General features: G+C 42.1%; 1 protein-coding gene across 1 annotated transcript; it reads left to right on the top strand.

Moving 5' to 3' along the window:
- Positions 1-5,799: 5,799 nt before the first annotated feature.
- On the top strand, positions 5,800-18,581 carry LOC306749330 (cytohesin-2-like; the record flags this gene model as incomplete). Its single annotated transcript, XM_079232608.1, has 13 exons — positions 5,800-5,839; positions 6,565-6,647; positions 6,996-7,060; positions 8,836-8,902; positions 12,845-12,963; positions 13,887-13,971; positions 14,139-14,247; positions 15,756-15,904; positions 16,737-16,848; positions 16,927-17,003; positions 17,077-17,148; positions 17,266-17,414; positions 18,344-18,581. 13 exons carry the CDS (start codon positions 5,800-5,802, stop codon positions 18,420-18,422), a joined length of 1,206 nt encoding a protein of 401 aa, XP_079088734.1. The 3' UTR covers positions 18,423-18,581.
- Between the last annotated feature and the right edge of the window lie 2,452 nt (positions 18,582-21,033).

Here is a 21,033-nt window from a genome sequence, read left to right as displayed (position 1 = left end):
TTTGATATCTTCAAGGAAAAAGTCACACAGACCTTTAGAGGAAAACATGACATGAATACAATAATCTTATGATGGATATGGCCTTTGATGTGTGTCTGAAAAACAAAGAACAGAGTCTGTGAGTGTGTGTGTGTGTGTGTGTGTGTGTGTGTGTGTGTGTGTAAAGTGCATGAACTTGCTGGTTGGTGTCTCGGTGGCTTTAGAGGACCCAAACACCAACAACAGTGCAAAGTCATTTATTTCAGGAACAAGGCAGCTTCCACAAACCGGACACCACAGGAACATAAACACTGGAGACCAACAGGTTAAATACACAAGGAAGGTGCAGGTGATTAGACAAAGGTGGAAACAATGACGCCGGGGCTTTACAATCACAGGGGCAGGAAGTGCAGAGAAACAGAGGACACGAGAGACCAGGACTTCAAAATAAAACAGGAAACAACCCAATACTGTGACAGATGGCCCTCCACACTTTCATTCAGCATCAGTTGTGTTACTTGGACAGAGAACTCGTTGTATTACTGAACCAACACAAATGAATTTGAACTCAATACAACGTTCCACAGCATTGTGGTTTGAGCTTAAATCCACATGTCCAGACTCAACAGCAGCACAGCGCTCATGTCGCCCTCAGCGACTCCAGGAGCTTAAAGAGAAGCTTTGGTGGTGAAACCTTCCCGATGATCTCCACATGGTTTGCTAACTGGAATAGCACTCAGTGGTTCACACATGATTGAGGAGATGTTTTAGGGCATTGAATGATCCCCTCTGGACTTCAGTGTTTCACAGCCTCTAGCTGTGTGATTGTGACCTTGAGGTTATTTATAGGTCAGTAAAAACCTTCAGTGAATGAATCTCTGCTGATCAGGATCAACTTCATGGTTCAGAGCTGACCAATAAAAACCAGGCGGACAAAACGTTGCCTGCAAAGGAACATTGATTGTTTTGGATTTTTGACATTGTTATCATCCAGCTTTGAGCGCTAAATGATCACCGTCAGTATACTGACAACATTTATAAAGGAGAAGGAAGAACTGTTCTGTAGATATTACATGATACATATCCGTAGGCACAAACACTGATATTTTGCTGTTGATGATGATTTTATTCAACCTCGTCCTTTCTGTGAGAGAGGATGGCTCTTTTTCTGGTTCTGTCTTTGTGTTTGTCGTGTAAACTATACACATTGTGTTGATAGAGTTAGGAGTGCTCTTCACCTCGTTAATCAGTGTATTTGTATTGAAACTATAAACTACACACATTGTGTTGATAGAGTCAGGAGTGCTCTTCACCTCGTTGATCAGTGTATTGGTATTGATCTGTGCAGCAACTCGCCGTGACGGACCACCGCTTCTTTGCTAGCGCTTCATTCACTTGGATGCTTTCGCCCATCGCGTGCGTCTTGGTTTGCAAACACGGTCTACTCCTATTTTCTGACAAAGTTACAACAGTTTTAGGTTCTTTCACAAGAGAATGTTCTGATTTTGCTTTTTTTTCAGTTATTTTTTCACTGTTTTGAAGTGGGTGGGGCTAATGTCTTTGCTCCAATTAGAATGACACTTTATTGTTGTCAGAGGAATGAAATCTGACCAAAGACACCCTCACAGTCCCAATAAAACTCTAAATGCATAATAACATATGGCCGTTTTGTTTAGTCAGTCATGAATCTTTAACATCACGTCGCCTGTAGCTGATACTGAAGATGATAACCGGCTCAATGATGGCATTGTGTACGGCCTCAGCGGCTGCTGCTCGCCATCTGCTCTCAGCTCCATCAGTTCACTTCCCTTTGTGTTCTTGCCAAGGAGGCTGGAGCAAGTGACAATCCCAAATGTCCAAAAGAAATCTTCTTACAATCTGTTGATTTCTCAGATGCTGTGTCAGCGATCTGTTCCTGCTGATGTGGGCTAGCTTTAATTGCCCTAATTGTCATCCAATAATATGTATTTCAACTGCATATTCTCCTAAATATATCAAGTGTAGCAAAATATGGACAGCTTTTAAAGTGCAGCTGTGAACACAAATGCACTCTAAATATCTGCATGACGCGATGCAGGGACTATTTAAAGGAGGCATTTTCCTCACAGCCGCATGGTAGTGAGGTGTGCACCCTGCAGAAACAAGCGCTCCCCAGAGGAGGAGAGGTGTTGTTGCTGGTATTCCCACCAGCTCTTCACATTGTTCTGCAGAATAAGAGACGATTGCAGTGAAGTAACTTCTGTTTATTTGATATTTTCCTCTATCTATCTGAACTATGTTCTGCCCTTGTGTGCAGGACAATAAAGGAATATCTTTGTGTGTAATCCCAGCGTTACTGGCTGTACATTCCTTCCCCGGAGAATCGGCTAACAGTACGTAAAATGAACCCTGCGGCCTCTGCGACGCCTGGACGCTGCGACATGAAGCCTTCTGTAAATAGACCTGAAGGTCTCCTCTCTGGCAAGGTATAGCGTTACTTAGGCAACAGAATGAAACAGCAGGGCCTTGAATGAGTAATACCAAGTTTGGACAAATCCATCAGGTGCAGAAAACGGGTTGCTGCATTTGGACCCTCGTGACAAATCAAAGCACTTAGTAGACTTGTTGGTGAAAAAGAGACACTCAATGCCACAAATTGGGAAGAATGGCAGCTCAATAATCACCAATATAAAGGACAATGTTCCCTCTCCTGCGTGTCTGCAGTGGGTCCACAGTGACACACCAGCTGCTGAACTGAAGAAGAAGAAGAAGAAGAAGAAGAAGAAGAAGAAGAAGAAGAAGAAGATAATCCTTTATTAGTCCCTCAATGGGGAAATTACAGGATTACAGCAGCACTGCTCACAAGTGAATAAAGAGTAAAGAATAATAAAATAAAATCAAGTAATATAAATAAATATAAATAAGCAGTAAAACAGTAGAATATTAATATACAGACAGGATATAAAAGTATATATCAGAAGCACTTTGGAAGCAATGGCGTTGGCTCCGGCTGATACGAGGCGTAGGGAAGCCACCGATGTGACTTCTCTTTCAAACGCTCCCAACACTGCTCAGATTTAGAGCAGCTACGTTTGCTTTGTGTGGATGTTGATGTCGTAGACAGATAATGAGACAACGGCCCCTCTGATACAAACATTCTGGTGGGCCACACACTTCTCCTAAAGTTGCTGTGGATTGGTGTCTCTTTGTAGTCATCTTGCATCTCTTTGTGGTCGTTTTGAGTCTCTTTGTGGTTGTTTTGAGTCTCTTTGTAGTCACCTTGCATCTCTTTGTGGTTGTTTTGAGTCTCTCTGTGGTTGTTTTGAGTCTCTTTGTGGTTGTTTTGAGTCTGTGGTCGTTTTGAGACTCATTGTGGTTGTTTTGAGTCTCTTTGTGGTTGTTTTGAGTCTCTTTGTGGTTGTTTGAGTCTGTGGTCGTTTTGAGACTCATTGTGGTTGTTTTGAGTCTCTTTGTGGTTGTTTTGAGTCTCTTTGTGGTCATCTTGCATCCCTCTGTGTTTTTGTCTCCATGCAGTCAATGTGTGTCTTTGGTTGTTTTGTGTCTCTGCAAACATTTGAGTCTTTTGTTATTTTTCACATTTCTTTAAGGTCCTTTTTGTCTTAGCAGTTGATTTGTGTTCTCAGTTTCCAGCTGTTGGGTTATTTAGCTGTTGTGTTATTTAGCTTCCTTTTGTGTCCCTTGTGTGGATGCAGGGCTCTCAAGTGTCACGCATTGAGCGTGACTGTCACGCATTTCGGTCTTAAGCCACGCCCTCCCGCCACACATCGTATTTGTCACGCTGAAAAAAACTCTAGGCTATTTAATGTGCCGCAGCGCACAAACATGACCTGGTCGCGCTGCCCTCACCATGGAGGAATCAAGCACGTCTCCCCCGAATCCCCTGCTAATCAATAAAAAGACATGGGCTACACGAATAGCCAATCAGAAAAACGTATCTGTTGTATCTGGGTGAAATGTACCACCCCCCCCCCCCCCCCAGAGAGATGTCACTCTTACCTGTCTTAAAAACTTGAGAGCCCTGTGGATTATTGTATCACTCTGCAGCCATGTTGCATCTTTTTGGTTGTTTTGTCTCTTTGCAGTGGATTGTATCTCTTTGTAGAAATGTTGCATCTCTTTGGTGGATTTGTGTCTCTTTGCAACAATGTTGCATCTTTTTTTGCGTTTTGCGTATCTCGTCTTTTTTGGTCATTTTGCTTTCTTTTGTGGGTTGTTTTGTCTCTTTGTATTCAAGTTGTGTCTCCTGGGTTGATGTGTGTCTCTGTAGTTTTCTCACACGTATTTGTGGTTGTTTTTATTTGCTTGGTATTCACGTTTTGTCGCCGATTTACAAATCTTAGCGAATATTTTGTGTCTAGTTTTTGTAATTCTCTGCGGATTATTTTCTCTCTAAATTGTGTGTGTCTTTGGTTGATTTGTGTCTCGGCTATTTATAAAATTTGTTCATCTCTTTGCGGCAGTTGGGAGTCTGTCAATGTTTGTCTAGTCTCTTTGCAGCAGTTCTTTTTAATCTCTTTGCAGTTGTTTGATTGAAATGCTAACAGCCACCTCAAAGCGAGGCTCCGGCCCGGGGTCTTTAGTCCTTCCTAACCAATACCCTCAAAGTTGATGAAAGTTAAAATGAGGTGATTGAGTAAACACACTTCCAAAAAAAAGACAATGTTGGACAAGAAATGTATTGATAGTAAATGAAGAAATGAACGTGTTAACCTTACGTTCACATAGGTTGTAACACAGAAATCTATCAAATAAACATAAACATAGTCCACGAGACTATAAATGAAAAGAGTAAAATACTTGTAACATTACATAGAAAGTTGCATTCGACAGACTGAGAAGTCAGAAAGTAGAACTGACAAACACATTGCTTTGGTCTTCTCATGGGATGTGTTGTAACTTAATATTTTATTTTATTCATGGCCAACGCACAATGATCAATATTTCTGTGAATGTGCCATAGCTATCAAGCTAACAGAGCAACAACAACACAATAAGCATTGTCGAGCCAAGCAGAGCAACAGGAAAATAACAAAAACAGGGTCACAATAAAACAGCAATGTGCTCTTTTTGGTTTGTGTTGCCCTGCAGGCAGCAACACAAAGCAACACAACACAGCTTGACCATCCGGTTTCTTAAAAGGTAGAAGGCACACGCTGAATGGCAGCTTGTGTTTCATACACATACGGTAAATACATGTAGAAATACAGCGTGGTGAGCGTCTTCATACCAACAGTCTCTGAGTGTTAAAGGTGTGAAGCCCCACTAGATGGGGCCTCATATTTAGAAATGAGAGCGGCATGGCTCAAGTTGTTTGATGACATCACCTCTTGAAAAACTATTGACATGCTTATTTGGTCATTGCTGTACAGAACAAGGTACATGTTACCAGTACAGATGTGTAGTAACCAAATGACCAGACGCTGTGGAGAATGTCTTACAAACCTAATTTAAGTGGAACAATGTAATTAGGATCCTGTTGTGTGTCTCTCGTGTTCATCCTTTTCTCTTGTAAGGCACTTTAAGATGTGCATAGTCCCAGTACAGCACTAGAAGTAGTTTATGCTGAGCTCCTTGTAGTAGTAGATGTGTAATCATGTCAGAGCTGCTGTTGCGTATAGTTGTAGGGAATGAACGACATCTCTGTTCCTTAAAGAAATGTCCACATACACTTACATGTCGTGGTGCCGTCACCAGGGATGTAGAAGAGATGCTGAGTGAACTCGTCTCCGCGGTCACAGAATGGAGCGCCGGCCCTTTTTTTTAACTCTGACACTCAGTTTGTTTCCTGTAAGCTTTCAGTCGCTCTGCAGCATCAACACCATGGCTATACGCAGGAAAGACAGCTTCCTCTGGGGGAAAGGTACGCTGTTATTGTTCGTTTTAGTCTTTTCTTAATCAATACTTTATATGACTATGGAAGGCTGCTGTTCAAAAAGCAAATAGTGTGGTTGTTGTGGGATGATTCAAAGTATTAGTCAAATTATGTGTGTGGTTTAGTCATCAGGACTCACTTAAAATACTGCTAATTTACATTTTATGGGTTTTGCTTTTATGTGGAAATGTGTTTTTTTTCCAAAACTACGCATGTTTGACTGTTTTGTTATTCATTTTTTGTATCAAAAATGTAAATTGTATGTAAAAAAGAAAGACATGAAGTGTAATGTATCATTTGAGACCTGCGATGCACAATAAATGAAACTTAACATGCTCTTATAATGCTGCAAATCCTCCTACTGTAGAAAACCCGCCCATAAATTCAAATGAATTGTATATTGATGACAACTCTCAAAATCAACCTGACTCAATGAAAAAATAAAAAGGGGAAGAGAAGCAGCTATTTTCAGCCTCTCTTCCTTCTCTCATTCATTGTACCACTTCTCTTCATGGAGGAGGATGAAGTTGTGATGCCTGCTGGTCTGTAGGTGTGAGGGAGGATATCAGACGGTCCACAGTGCTGCAGGTCTTTACTGTACATGTTAGACGGTCCTGCAGGTCTTTACTGTACATGTCAGACGGTCCACAGTGCTGGGGACCGTCTCATGCTCTGTCTAATGTCTAATGTTGAAGCCTGTTGTCACCCCACAGCTCCACCGAAACTCCCCCCAGGAGAGAAGAGACACGGTGACACCGTCAAGATTCACAAGTGTGATCTGCTGGATGACATTCAGGTGCTTTAGTGAATATGTGTGTGTATATCTCCAAGGTCTCACATTCAAAATCCCTCATTATGTTTCCCACCCACTCTTGTCACGTGTACAGATTGTAAAGCCCTCCGAGGCAAACTTGTATTTGTGATGTTGGGCTGTATAAAATGAACTGAATTGAATTGAAAAACTCTTGGCTGCCTCAGCAGAGCGTTTCATAGTCACACAAAATGTGTTTTACTCGCCTTCTTTTAGTTGAGGTAGGAAAGTTATATGTTTTGTGGCAGGACCAGTTGTCACTGAGTATCGTGCAACATTGAGTTCTATGTGACGTCACGGCACCCTAGCTAACGACTCTCAACTCCCTCTCAGAAGCTGAGGTTGGAGATCGACCACATCATGCCAGAAATCCACAGCCTGGAAATGAAAGAGCAGAAGTGAGTATCTGAGCGGCTCCTCTGAGTCAGCGACCAGAAGACTCTCACGCCACACGCAACGCTCAGCTCAACAACGGCATCAAAAAAGTCAAAAATAGTTTCTAATAGATGCGGCCTATTTGCAGTTTAACCTTTAACCCGCTACTAAAACCTTTCACCCTGAAGTTTTACATGAAAATGCTTCACAAACAACAGTCCCAATCTTTTTTTGTACCCACAGCGCTACCAGATTAATTTAAATCCATGCTTCCAATTCAACCATTTATTGCATTTACTTTAAGATAATCACTTAAACTGTTTATCTTACTTTTAGCTAACTAGTTATAATGTTTATACATTACTTTTACAAGCTAACTATTCAACTGTTTATACATTACTTTCACTAGGTAACCCTTTCAACTGTTCGTTAGCAAACGATTTCAACTGTTTTTCCGTTAACTCACTATTTCAATTGGCTAACTACTTCACTTCAACTGTTAATCAAATTCTTTAAGCTAGCTATTTTAACAATTTGTCTGTTATATAACTAGTTAAACCGTTTATCCAATAGCTAACTATTTAAACGTGTATTCATTACTTTAAACTAACGACTTCAAGTGCTAATACATTGCCTTTGTTTCACTATATTAACTAATCCTTCCTAAACTATTACTGTCCATTCATTGAAGCTAACAAGCTATCCGGCCATCCACTAATCTAGGTTAGGGTTTTCAACTGTTAATCAATATGTTTAGTTCCATCTCTCCATCACTCGATCTATTTTTTATGCACTCAATAGTTACAGCAGCAGTTACCACTGACTCAATATGTGGATTTTTGATTCAAATTGTTATACATTTGTTTTTCATTGGCTATGGACAATCGTTCCACTCGAGCAACTGCAGAAGTAACCCCTAGTGTACAATTGACCTGTGTGTGTTCATTACTGTAAGATGTATTTATAAAGGAGGAAGCGTGGTGTAACAAAACACAGCTACTGATTGGAGAGGAAGACATTTTGAGAATGTGTGCATGGGGCTGTCTATCCATGGTTCAACTTCCTGTTGCTATTGTCGCTGCCTTCAGAAGGTGCGAATGATCATAACATGCCAGTGAAGTATCACACTGCTTTAAGCTATAACGGTGTTACTGGCATGAACTGCAGTTTCTCAGAAATGCTGACCCCACCCTGTAAGAATTAACTTCATACAAAAATACTTAATAAAATGAAACATGGAGAAAATGGTTTGTTTTTTATAACTCATTGATTGACAGAAAAGTAATTTATGACAATCTTGATGTATTGATATTTGATATTGAGTCAAAATACCAATTAGTGCCTACCTTCTGGTTCAAACCTCTGAAATATACCTCTGTTTGTCTTTATTATTGCTATTACTGTTGGCCACGTAATATAATTACTCAGACACCAATAACTTGTGAAGGTTTTTTGCTTCACCTTTCTTGATTGTTGCATGTTGTGCATATAAATATACCCAACCTGCAATAAGTTAGTGCAAATTTCCCTGCTCGGACTTGTGCAGGAGATTAATGCAGAATTATCCAGATTCAGAAAAAAGTGTGCACTAGAAATATATATATTTTAAACATAAAGAATACCAATTATACATCAGACAAGGAAAAATAAAAAAATATTGTAATATACAGAAAATCTGATTTACATATAATTTAATAAACAAATCTTTTTTAGCATTATTTGAATATTTATTTGTCCTTTAATTTGCAGTTGAAAACAATTTTGTTAGAAACATCTATATTTTGGTCTTTTGTTGCAGTAAAAATGTTGTGAAGAACAGGAGATTCTTACGTGGGAAGAAGAAATTCAACATGGACCCCAAAAAGGTGAGTTTATATTGTATGTCGGTGTGTATAAACTGTAAAAGAGCAGTTATATACTTTATATTAACATCTGCAAAGTAACAAGTAACTAGCTCCAAAACATAGTGGACTAGAAGTATAATGCAGCATTAAATGAAAATAATAGTACAAGTACCTGGAAACTCAAGTACCAATTTCATACAATGTGTACGCCGACCTACACACAACACCTGCACACCCGTATACCTGTACACAGAGTACCCGGTATACCTGTACACCGAGTACACGGTATACCTGTACATAGAGTACCCAGTATACCTGTACATAGAGTACACAGTATACCTGTACACAGAGTACACGGTATACCTGTACACAGAGTACACGGTATACCTGTACATAGAGTACCCGGTATACCTGTACATAGAGTACACAGTATACCTGTACACAGAGTACACGGTATACCTGTACACAGAGTACCCGGTATACCTGTACACAGAGTACACAGTATACCTGTACACAGAGTACACGGTATACCTGTACACAGAGTACCCAGTATACCTGTACACAGAGTACACAGTATACCTGTACACAGAGTACACGCTACAGCTTCCTAGAGACATCTCAACGTGTGTAACAGCCTCTTTGGTGCGGACACACATCTCATTACATTGAGTTCTTCAAGTAGAATCAGGAGGTGAAATTACACTTTCACTTCTTCAGCTCCTCTGATTCTGAAGGTCAACATCCACGTGACAGCGAATATAACTCACAGAGCGGATGTGGATGCGTGTGCGTGTGTGCGTGTGCGTGTGTGCGTGTGTGCAGAAAGGCAAACTATGCACAGACGATGACTGAATAGCGAGAAAAGCCACATCCTGTTCCCTGAAGTGGTGCAGGGTTAGTGCCCTGCGTCTTTCTCGCTGCTTCCTCTCCTCTTCAGTTAATGAAGACCGAGTCCCTGGGTTAATGAAGACATAGTCCCTGGGTTAATGAAGACCTAGTCCCTGGGTTAATGAAGACCTAGTCCCTGTGTTAATGAAGACTGAGTCCCTGTGTTAATGAAGACCTAGTCCCTGGGTTAATGAAGACCTAGTTCCTGTGTTAATGAAGACCGAGTCCCTGTGTTAATGAAGACCTAGTCCCTGGGTTAATGAGGACCTAGTCCCTGTGTTAATGAAGACCGAGTCCCTGTGTTAATGAAGACCTAGTCCCTGGGTTAATGAGGACCTAGTCCCTGTGTTAATGAAGACCGAGTCCCTGTGTTAATGAAGACCGAGTCCCTGTGTTAATGAAGACCTAGTCCCTGTGTTAATGAAGACCTAGTCCCTGGGTTAATGAAGACCTAGTTCCTGTGTTAATGAAGACCGAGTCCCTGTGTTAATGAAGACCTAGTCCCTGGGTTAATGAGGACCTAGTCCCTGTGTTAATGAAGACCGAGTCCCTGTGTTAATGAAGACCTAGTCCCTGGGTTAATGAGGACCTAGTCCCTGTGTTAATGAAGACCGAGTCCCTGTGTTAATGAAGACCGAGTCCCTGTGTTAATGAAGACCTAGTCCCTGTGTTAATGAAGACCTAGTCCCTGGGTTAATGAAGACCTAGTCCCTGGGTTAATGAAGACCTAGTCCCTGTGTTAATGAAGACCGAGTCCCTGTGTTAATGAAGACCTAGTCCTTGTGTTAATGAAGACCTAGTCCCTGGGTTAATGAAGACCGAGTCTCTGGGTTAATGAAGACCTAGTCCCTGTGTTAATGAAGACCGAGTCCCTGGGTTAATGAAGACCTAGTCCCTGGGTTAATGAAGACCGAGTCCCTGGGTTAATGAAGACCGAGTCCCTGGGTTAATGAAGATCTAGTCCCTGGGTTAATGAAGACCTAGTCCTTGTGTTAATGAAGACCTAGTCCCTGGGTTAATGAAGACCAAGTCTCTGGGTTAATGAAGACCTAGTCCCTGTGTTAATGAAGACCGAGTCCCTGGGTTAATGAAGACCTAGTTCCTGTGTTAATGAAGACCGAGTCCCTAGGTTAATGAAGACCTAGTCCCTGGGTTAATGAAGACCTAGTCCCTGTGTTAATGAAGACCGAGTCCCTTGGTTAATGAAGACCAAGTCCCTGTGTTAATGAAGACCTAGTCCCTGTGTTAATGAAGACATAGTCCCTGGGTTAATGAAGACAGAGTCCCTTGGTTAATGAAGACAGAGTCCCTGGGTTAATGAAGACCAAGTCCCTGTGTTAATGAAGACCTAGTCCCTGGGTTAATGAAGACAGAGTCCCTGGGTTAATGAAGACCTAGTCCCTGTGTTAATGAAGACCGAGTCCCTGGGTTTATGAAGACCGAGTCCCTGTGTTAATGAAGACCTAGTCCCTGTGTTAATGAAGACAGAGTTCCTGGGTTAATGAAGACCAAGTCCCTGGGTTAATGAAGACCGAGTCCCTGTGTTAATGAAGACCGAGTCCCTGGGTTAATGAAGACCTAGTCCCTGGGTTAATGAAGACCAAGTCCCTGTGTTAATGAAGACCTAGTCCCTGGGTTAATGAAGACAGAGTCCCTGGGTTAATGAAGACAGAGTCCCTGGGTTAATGAAGACCAAGTCCCTGTGTTAATGAAGACCTAGTCCCTGGGTTAATGAAGACAGAGTCCCTGGGTTAATGAAGACCTAGTCCCTGTGTTAATGAAGACAGAGTCCCTGGGTTAATGAAGACCTAGTTCCTGGGTTAATGAAGACAGAGTCCCTGTGTTAATGAAGACAGAGTCCCTGTGTTAATGAAGATCGAGTCCCTGTGTTAATGAAGACCGAGTCCCTGGGTTAATGAAGACCTAGTCCGTGGGTTAATGAAGACCTAGTCCCTGGGTTAATGAAGACCGAGTCCCTGGGTTAATGAAGACCTAGTCCCTGGGTTAATGAAGACCTAGTCCCTGGGTTAATGAAGACCGAGTCCCTGGGTTAACGAAGACCTAGTCCCTGGGTTAATGAAGACCTAGTCCCTGGGTTAATGAATACCTAGTCCCTGGGTTAATGAAGACCAAGTCCCTGTGTTAATGAAGACCTAGCCCCTGGGTTAATGAAGACAGAGTCCCTGGCTTAATGAAGACAGAGTCCCTGGGTTAATGAAGACCTAGTCCCTGGGTTAATGAAGACCTAGTCCCTGGGTTAATGAAGACCGAGTCCCTGGGTTAATGAAGACCGAGTCCCAGGTCTGAGAGCGCTCGAGCTCCGGCCTGAGGACGCGCTCCGAGTGGGAAGAGGAGTTTATGACTTCCTGGGGTTGTAAGGGTCTTTTAAGTGCAATTGGTTTGAAGAGATGCTCAGCTGGAGTGCACACTCATGTTGAAGGGTCAGCCTTTGAGATGAAGCGATATCAGCAGGCAATATTATTCAACCTTCTGTCAGCTTCCTTCTGTGGTGATTTATGACGGTGACTCAAACGGAGAAGAGAACTTGCTTTGCTCATCAACCTGAGGTCACCAGTGCCGATAAGAATGAAGCGTTACGTGAAAGCTTGCAACGCTCTGGGACTCATTTCCTGGCTGTTCTAAGCAGCGTTTGTAGCTTTTTCGTCAAAATATCGTAGATGTCCCCCGAAATAAATTCCTAATTTAATCTAAGTAATTATGAAACAGGAAGTGTAGATCAGCCAGATGTCACAGTGGGTGGATGGCAGCAGATGTGTTGGCCAACAGGAAACAGCTGTTCGTGTTGCCTGTGAAACGAGAAGTCAACGTTGATCAAATATGTTCATTCCTGTGAAGATGGAAGTTTATTTTGAAAAGTTGCTGGACTTTTGGAGGAAAACACGTGAAAAATGTGTAAGATATCTGAACCGTTGTATGAGGATTCGTAGGCAGGAAACAGGAAGTAAATGAATAAACGTTTCACCATTAAAACAAGGCCAAATGGTCCAAAATGCACTCTGATAAACACGGCTTCCAAAAGACTTACCACACAACCCCTCTCTCGTTGCTGTTCAGGGCGTCCGCTACCTGGTGGAAAATGAGCTGCTGGACTGGCGAGCGGAGTCGGTGGCCGAGTTTCTTTACAAAGAGGACGGACTCAACAAGACCGCCATCGGAAACTTCTTGGGAGAAAGGTAGAGTGTACGCACACGAGGATGAGACCTGAGATACTCTGATGTCGACACCGTGTAGAAACAGATGGGATGATGTCATCGCAGAGAGACGGGACCAATCAGGAGCCTTCATTTAGATCACACAAAAGCGGTGGTGGAAGAAGAGTTCAGATCCTTTGCAATGATGTAGAAATACTCAATTACAAATAAAAGTAAATGTACAAAAGTACCATAAGCCAAATGTACTTTAAAGTATCTGAAGTAAAAGTACTTGTTCTTCAGTCACACGTCTCCTGTGACGGATTTGATATTATTATGTGTGACATTATCACATTATTATTGCTGATGCAAAACAAACACAAGACCTTCAACCAAGAGCCGGCTACCAAGACTGATGATCGAGACCGGTGATCAATACTGGTGATCAATACTGGTGATCGATACCTGTGATCGATACCGGTGATCGATACCGGTGATCAATACCGGTGATCAATACCGGTGATCAATACCGGAGATTGATATTGGTAAATGAGACAGTAAAGTACTTTCTACACAATCTGTTCCACCAGCATAAGAGGTTGCGGTCATGTCATGAATTTCTGTGCTGTGTTTTTTTTTCTGGAATTTACTACTTTGACTTTAATGTTTCAGTAGAAAATATTATGTTTTTCTTTACCTTTTTGCCCCAAATGAAATAGTAAAGTACCACAGTGGGGTGAACATCTTTAAAATCCTCTATTGACGACTTTCTATTGAGTCTGGAAAAAAAAGTTCTTCATAGTAATATTATTAGTAAACTGGAGAGGATCATATCTCTCGTATGCAGATATTATCTATATTCATCTTCTGTTTCTCCATTCCTATGGACTATGCTGGAAGACCTTGAGTCTGATAATGCACCTCATATTGTCTGTTGGGTTGATTGTTATTATTTCCCTTCACAGGGAGGAAATGCATCTGCAAACCCTGAAAGCGTTTGTGGGCCTGCACGAGTTCTCAGACCTGAATCTAGTGCAGGCGCTGAGGTTTGTGTTGCTTTCACTTTGCTTCTGTTTTACCCTTTAGTCTGGTGACGCAGAAATCCTCCCACTTCTAACCAGCATGTGTTTTACATAACGTGTGTGTGTGTGTGTGTGTGTGTGTGTGTGTGTGTGTGTGTGTGTGTGTTTACGACACCTCTGCCATGTTGCAGGCAGTTCCTGTGGAGCTTTCGTCTCCCGGGAGAAGCGCAGAAGATTGACAGGATGATGGAGGCGTTTGCGACTCGCTACTGCGACTGTAACCCCGAGGTCTTCCAGTCCACAGGTAGGAACACCTGACTCACTCTCTCAGACAGCCAATTAAAACGTGTAGTTACTGTTTAATTAATGTCATAGACTAACAAGTTGTCTGCTGTTAAAATTAATATATATATATATAGATATATATATATATCTATATATATCTATATATATCTATATATATATATATATATATATATATATAAATATATATAGATATATATACTGTGTATATATATATACAGAAAATAAAATTAAAATAATGCAATTTGAACCAATTTTGCTTCACTTTTCAAGGTTGGTTTCATCACAACAGACGCCACCGTTAAACACCTCGCTAACATGAGCCACGGAGCCAAAATATATGAATCATGTTAGTATTTATTTTTGTTCATGAAAGAACACAAAAAAAACCTGAAAGGAAACTTGTATCGACCTCGTTCAGAACAGGCGGCAACCTGGTTCTGAAAGGTGAAGCCGATGCTGAAGTGTCTTAAAAGCTGCATTTTCTCTCCTGACCACCAGGGGGCGACTCCTCTGGTTGTATAGAAGTCTATGTTTCATGTGTTAAAGCTGCATTCTCTCTCTTGACCACCAGGGGGCGACTCCTCTGATTGTATAGAAGTCTATGTTTCATCTGTTAAAGCTGCATTCTCTCTCTTGACCACCATGGGGCGACTCTTCTGGTTGTATAGAAGTCTATGCTTCGTGTGTTAAAGCTGCATTCTCTCTCCTGACCACCAGGGGGGGACTCTTCTGGTTGTATAGAAGTCTATGCTTCATGTGTTAAAGCTGCATTCTCTCTCCTGACCACCAGGGGGCGACTCCTCTGGTTGTATAGAAGTCTATATAAATGACTCTACTTCTCTTGATGTATTCCCTCAGTAAACATTGTAAACATGAGTTTATGTCTCAATCTCTAGTTTCAAGTCTTCTTCAATACAGCATGATGTTCATTTAGTAGATTATGGTAATTTAGAGTCAAACAGACCATAATAGATGGCATGCTTTAGGACGGGGCTACGAGGTGATTGACAGGTCTCTACGTCACTCAGTAATCACTTCCGTTCACTAGGTGCAAAAAACAAGATGGCGGCGGCCCAAACGCAGGACTCAGACTGCGTCCCCTTCTCATGTAGAGTCGGTGGTTTGAAGGCTGCATGTCAGAGGAAGCTGCAATCTGTAGGATTCATCTGATGAATGGAGATAAAGTATAATAAATATCGACAATATGCTCATGCAATATCACAGAAAGCTCAGAAGCCGTCCTTATCATAACAACAAGTTGTATTACTTCAGCTGCAATATTATTCACTTCATGACTTTCTCATGAATTTAGTTAGTTTGAGTTTTTCCCAGAATTTTTTATTTTTTATTTACATGCTGTCGTAGTAAAAATATTCAGTGACAACGATGCTCAGCTGAAGAAAACTAACTGTGTGTGTGTGTCTGTGTGTGTGTCTGTGTGTGTGTGTCTGTACGTGCGTGTGTGTCTGTGTGTGTGTGTGTGTGTGTGTGTGTGTGTGTGTGAAGACACGTGCTACATCCTGTCGTTTTCCATCATCATGCTCAACACCAGCCTCCACAACCCCAACGTGAAGGACAAGCCCAGCCTGCAGAGATTCGTCTACATGAACAGAGGGATCAACCACGGGGGGGATCTGCCCACCGAGCTGCTCACGGTATATTAATAATAATATCATCATGAACTGTGTTATCACTACACTGCACCAACCACTACAATACTGCTCACGGTATATTAATATTAATATCATCATGAACTGTGTTATCACTACACTGCACCAACCACTACAATACTGCTCACGGTATATTCATATCATCATGAACTGTGTTATTACTGAACTACATCAACCACTACAATACTGCTCACGGTGCGCTCCACCACCACGGTCTTCATAATCATAATCATATATATATTATAATATAATAATAATGATAATATCATAATGAACTCAAGAAAGTGAACAGATCCAGGTGTTCCAGTTCATCCTCAGTTGAACCAAAGTTCAACCCAACACTTGTTGACACATTAAACTCTAGACATGTGAACCTCATGGTGGCGCTAGAGGAAAAGTAAAGGGATCCCAGAAGAGGGTAGGGTTCATCCTCTGGGGACAACGCATGTTTGAACAACATGTTGGAGCATCTTTCAGTCTGGACCAAAGTGGTGGAACCAAAAGACAAAATGATGAAAATAAATGAGTTTTATTGGTGATTTATAGTTCAAGATATTATATAAAAACTAAACTAGAGCCGATTGCTTAACAATAGATTATTCTGGGGACTTCTGCTATCTCCAGTTTTGAGAGAGTTTTATTCTTTCATAATCTTCAATGTTCTGGATTTTTATTCTGACAAATGAAAGTTAGTCACTGTTTGTTGTCACTTTGAAGTTAAACATGCAATTATTTGTATTCTTCCACTACTGCGTTCATACATTAGAAGGAGAATCAGACTTAAAAAACTAAATTTGATGTTGAATTTCTCTTCCAGAAACTCTACGCCAGCATCCGCAGCGAGCCGTTCAAGATCCCGGTGGACGACGGGAACGACCTCACGCTGACCTTCTTCAACCCCGACAGAGAAGGCTGGCTCCTGAAGATGGGTGAGACGCCGATGATGGAAGCTAATCGGAGGCGCTACGACAAACTGTTTGCTGACATGTTTGTGTGCTTTGTTGCAGGCGGTCGAGTGAAGACCTGGAAGAGGAGGTGGTTCATCCTGACGGACAGCTGCTTGTACTACTTTGAATACACCACGGTGAGAACCAGGCCTTCTGCTTCACGTTATGGAGATATTAAAACCTCTTTAAAATCCTCCTCCTCCTCCTCAGGATAAAGACCCGATCGGGATCATTCCTCTGGAGAACCTGTGTGTCAGGGAGCTGCAGGATGCCAGTAAACCGGTAGAGCGTCTGTTACTTCATGAAGGAGCGCTGAGTTTCACACCTCATCTCTAAGAATGAATCCCAAATCCAGTCACCAGTAACAGTAACATGTGTGTCTTCTCTGTGTTTGAACAGTACTGTCTGGAGTTATCTAACCCCAAAGGACAGAAGATCAAGGCCTGCAAGACGGAGAACAGAGGCCGGGTGGTGCAGGGGAAACACCAGTCCTATAGGCTCAGCGCGGCCGGCGCCGAGGAGCGCGACGCCTGGATCCACGCCATCCGGTGAGTTCAGGTTCAGGATATCAGACACACAATCACACGGGACAAACATCAGCAACAAAGACATCCTGATGTCACTGTTCTCATCTTAAAGTGTAAAACTACAGCATGTTTTTTTTACCAAATTATTTCTTGGCTTAGAGTCTCAAGAAATTGTGCGACGCGTAAACACTTCAGGTTTTGAATCCGCTAAACAAACTATTATAAGCTTGTCGGTTGTGTGGGGACGAGCTAGCTTCCCCCCGTTTCCAGTCTTTATGCTAAGCTAGTCCACCATAGTGTAAATCAGCCTATTTCCCAAACTGTCAAACTGTTGATGAAACATCAAAGTTATATTAAACAATAGTATGTAAAGTAAATTCATCTTGACGGGAACACAAATGTTTAAATGGACCCATACAGCGCCTTTCTAGTCTTCCGACCACTCAAAGCGCTTTAACACTATATGACATCATTCACACCCTGATGGGAGGAGCTACCATGAAGGAGCCACATCAGACTATCAACCATTCATACACCGTAGACCAGCTACAGGAGACATGTAGGGTTAAGAGTCTTGGTCAAGGACACATCGACATGGGCTAGCGGAGCCGGGGATTGAACCGCCGATCCTTTGATTGAAGGACGACCCTGCTCACCACTGAGTCACAGTCGCCCAACTAAAACCAAACCTTATAGAATATTTCTTGAGATGGAGATGAAAACATTTGCCGGTTTCAGTTGAAATCGAGCTATTAGAAAATGTTTCTTTGGATTATGGGAAACTTTTTGTATTATTATTATTCAACGTTTTAGAGATGCAGCAATTAACTAACGGAAAAATGAATCAACAGATTGATGATGATGACAATGAATCATGAGTTGCACCTGTAGTTATCAGGTCTATCATGAAAAAGCTCATTTAAAATATCTTATCGTATCTTCTCCTTCAGGGCGAGCATCACCAAAGACCCGTTTTATGACCTGGTGTCTCTACGGAAGAGGAAAGTCATCAGCAACACGTCCTCGTAGGTCTGGGTCCTGGACCACTGGACCCTGGACCACTGGACCCTGGACCACTGGACCACGTGTTCATGAACCACTGGACCCTGGGCCACGTGTTCATGGACCACTGGACCCTGGGCCACTGGATCCTGGACCACTGGACCCTGGACCACTGGACCCTGGACCCTGGACCACGTGTTCATGGACCACTGGACCCTGGGCCACTGGATCCTGGGCCACTGGACCCTGGGCCACTGGATCCTGGACCACTGGACCCTGGACCACTGGACCCTGGACCCTGGACCACGTGTTCATGGATCACTGGATCCTGGACTACTGGATCTTTGACCCTGGACCACTGGACCCTGGACCACGTGTTCATGGACCACTGGACCCTGGACCACTGGATCCTGGACCACGTGTTCATGGACCACTGGACTCTGGACCACTGGATCCTGGACCACGTGTTCATGGACCACTGGACCCTGTTCCACTGGATCCTGGACCACGTGTTCATGGACCACTGGACCCTGAACCACGTGTTCATGGACCACGTGTTCATGGACCAATCATCCTGGATCATCTGACAAAGACACTGCTCAGAAAAAAATATAACACAAACTGAATCGCACATCATTTTGACAGAAATTAACTGATTGGGGACTAGTAAAAAATAAAGAAAAGAGAAGTTTACGTAGAAGTGTAAAGCCTTCATTTTATACCGACTTCAGGGACCGCCAATCCAAACACCTGCTGCAGGCACACGCCCACCTGGCCTCTGATTGGCTGCTCCTGACGCCCCCTGGCCTCTGATTGGCTGCTCCTGACGCCCCCTGGCCTCTGATTGGCTGCTCCTGACGCACCCTGGTGGAGGACTGAAGGGCCAGCTGGGTGAGGCCCAGGGACCTTAAACCGGACCTGTCTCTAGGGCTGTTATCATTTACAGCAGGAAAGAAGTGCAAAAAGCCCCAAATGACCACAAAGAGACTAAAACATCCAGAAAGATGCAAAGGACTAAAATGAAAATGACCACAGAGACAGAAAACGTCCACAAAGATAATAAAATGGTCTTCATGAGAAACTCAACACTGAGCACAAAGCGACCCAAAGCGTGTCTCTTTGTCCCATCTTTTGTCCGTGGCTGTAGGATACAGACTATTTATTGATATGATCTCACATTATAATGTTTAAATGTGTTTACACACACATTTCTCTCTCATGGTTTATGATGATTTACTTCTCTAACGTCACTTCCTGTAAACGTGTCCTTTCTGTCTTCATGGACATCAGATTTTAACTTTTAATACTCAGAAATTGTTGTAAATAAAGTGAAAAAAGCAGATAAAACGTTTTAACTTATGAATACATAGTACTTTGGAGTTGTACAGTATATTTTTTTCTAGCTTGAACATATTTGTAATGACTGTATAATTTAATGAATGAAGAATTAAACTGTCATATCGTCTGTTTCTCCAGCAGATGGCGTCACATCATCACTTCTGCTCACGTTCAGACGTTAGGGTTCACGTTCCCCTCTTCACGCTTCATTATGACCAAAAGCATCATGAAGCTGCTCAACGCCTGTGGGCTGATGGGCTTCTTCCTGTGTGTGTGTCTGTCTGTGTTTGTGTGTGTGTGTCTCTGTCTGTGTCTGTCTCTGTGTGTCTCTTTGTGTGTTTGTGTGTGTCTGTCTGTCTGTGTTTGTGTGTGTGTGTCTGTCTCTGTGTGTGTGTGTGTCTCTGTCTGTGTTTGTGTGTCTCTGTTTGTGTGTGTCTGTCTATGTCTGTGTGTGTGTGTGTCTCTGTCTGTGTTTGTGTGTGTCTGTCTATGTCTGTGTGTCTCTGTGTGTGTGTGTGTGTGTGTGTGTGTGTGTGTGTGTGTGTGTGTGTGTGTGTGTGTGTGTGTGTGTGTGTGTGTGTGTGTGTGTGTGTGTGTGTGTGTATGGTTTCTTGGAGCAGGTGCAACAAAACACAAACAGACTGAAACCTCTTCGGTTTCATTTCCTTTCTCCTTCCCTCCTTTCATTTTCATTTGTAATCATCTTTATTTAAAACCCCCTCTGGAATGTTTAACCAATACAACATAGCTGATTATTTACATTAAGACTTATTTATTTGTGTTCCAAGTCTTCACAATTGTTCTTTAAATATGCAAAAGTTGCATTTTTTTTTATATGCGTTCCAACAACAGAAATCTGACAAAAATGTATGATGAATTCTGTTCACAAATTAGAGTCAAAGTATTTTCTTTACAGGGGAAAGTTAATATTTCTGCTTTTATCACTCTACACATAAGAAACATTATCAACAGTCCTTAAACAAATGTTCTCCATTTGTTAGTACTAAATGTGCATAAATGAGGTTATGAATGTGTGCACAAACCCTCAGAATATATGAATAAAAGAGTAAAGTTATATAAATGAGGTTATGAATGTGTGTCTCTGTCTTTAAAGAGAAGTTTAGTTATGACATGATGAAGACTACAGGTGAAGAGGGTCAACACATGAACTCATAGATATCTCCATGAAACTTCACCACTTCATCACTAAGAGGTGGATTTATTGAATTACGAGTGTTATGAAATGTTATGTTTAAATATGAAATAAGGTGTTTTCTAATGGTACCTTTTTTAAACTGAG

The sequence above is a fragment of the Taurulus bubalis genome (genome assembly GCF_910589615.1).
Source record: "Taurulus bubalis genome assembly, chromosome: 17".
In the NCBI taxonomy this organism is placed as follows: Eukaryota; Metazoa; Chordata; class Actinopteri; order Perciformes; family Cottidae; genus Taurulus; species Taurulus bubalis.
Note: the sequence above shows the minus strand (reverse complement) of the source record. Positions and strands in the feature narration are given on the sequence as shown.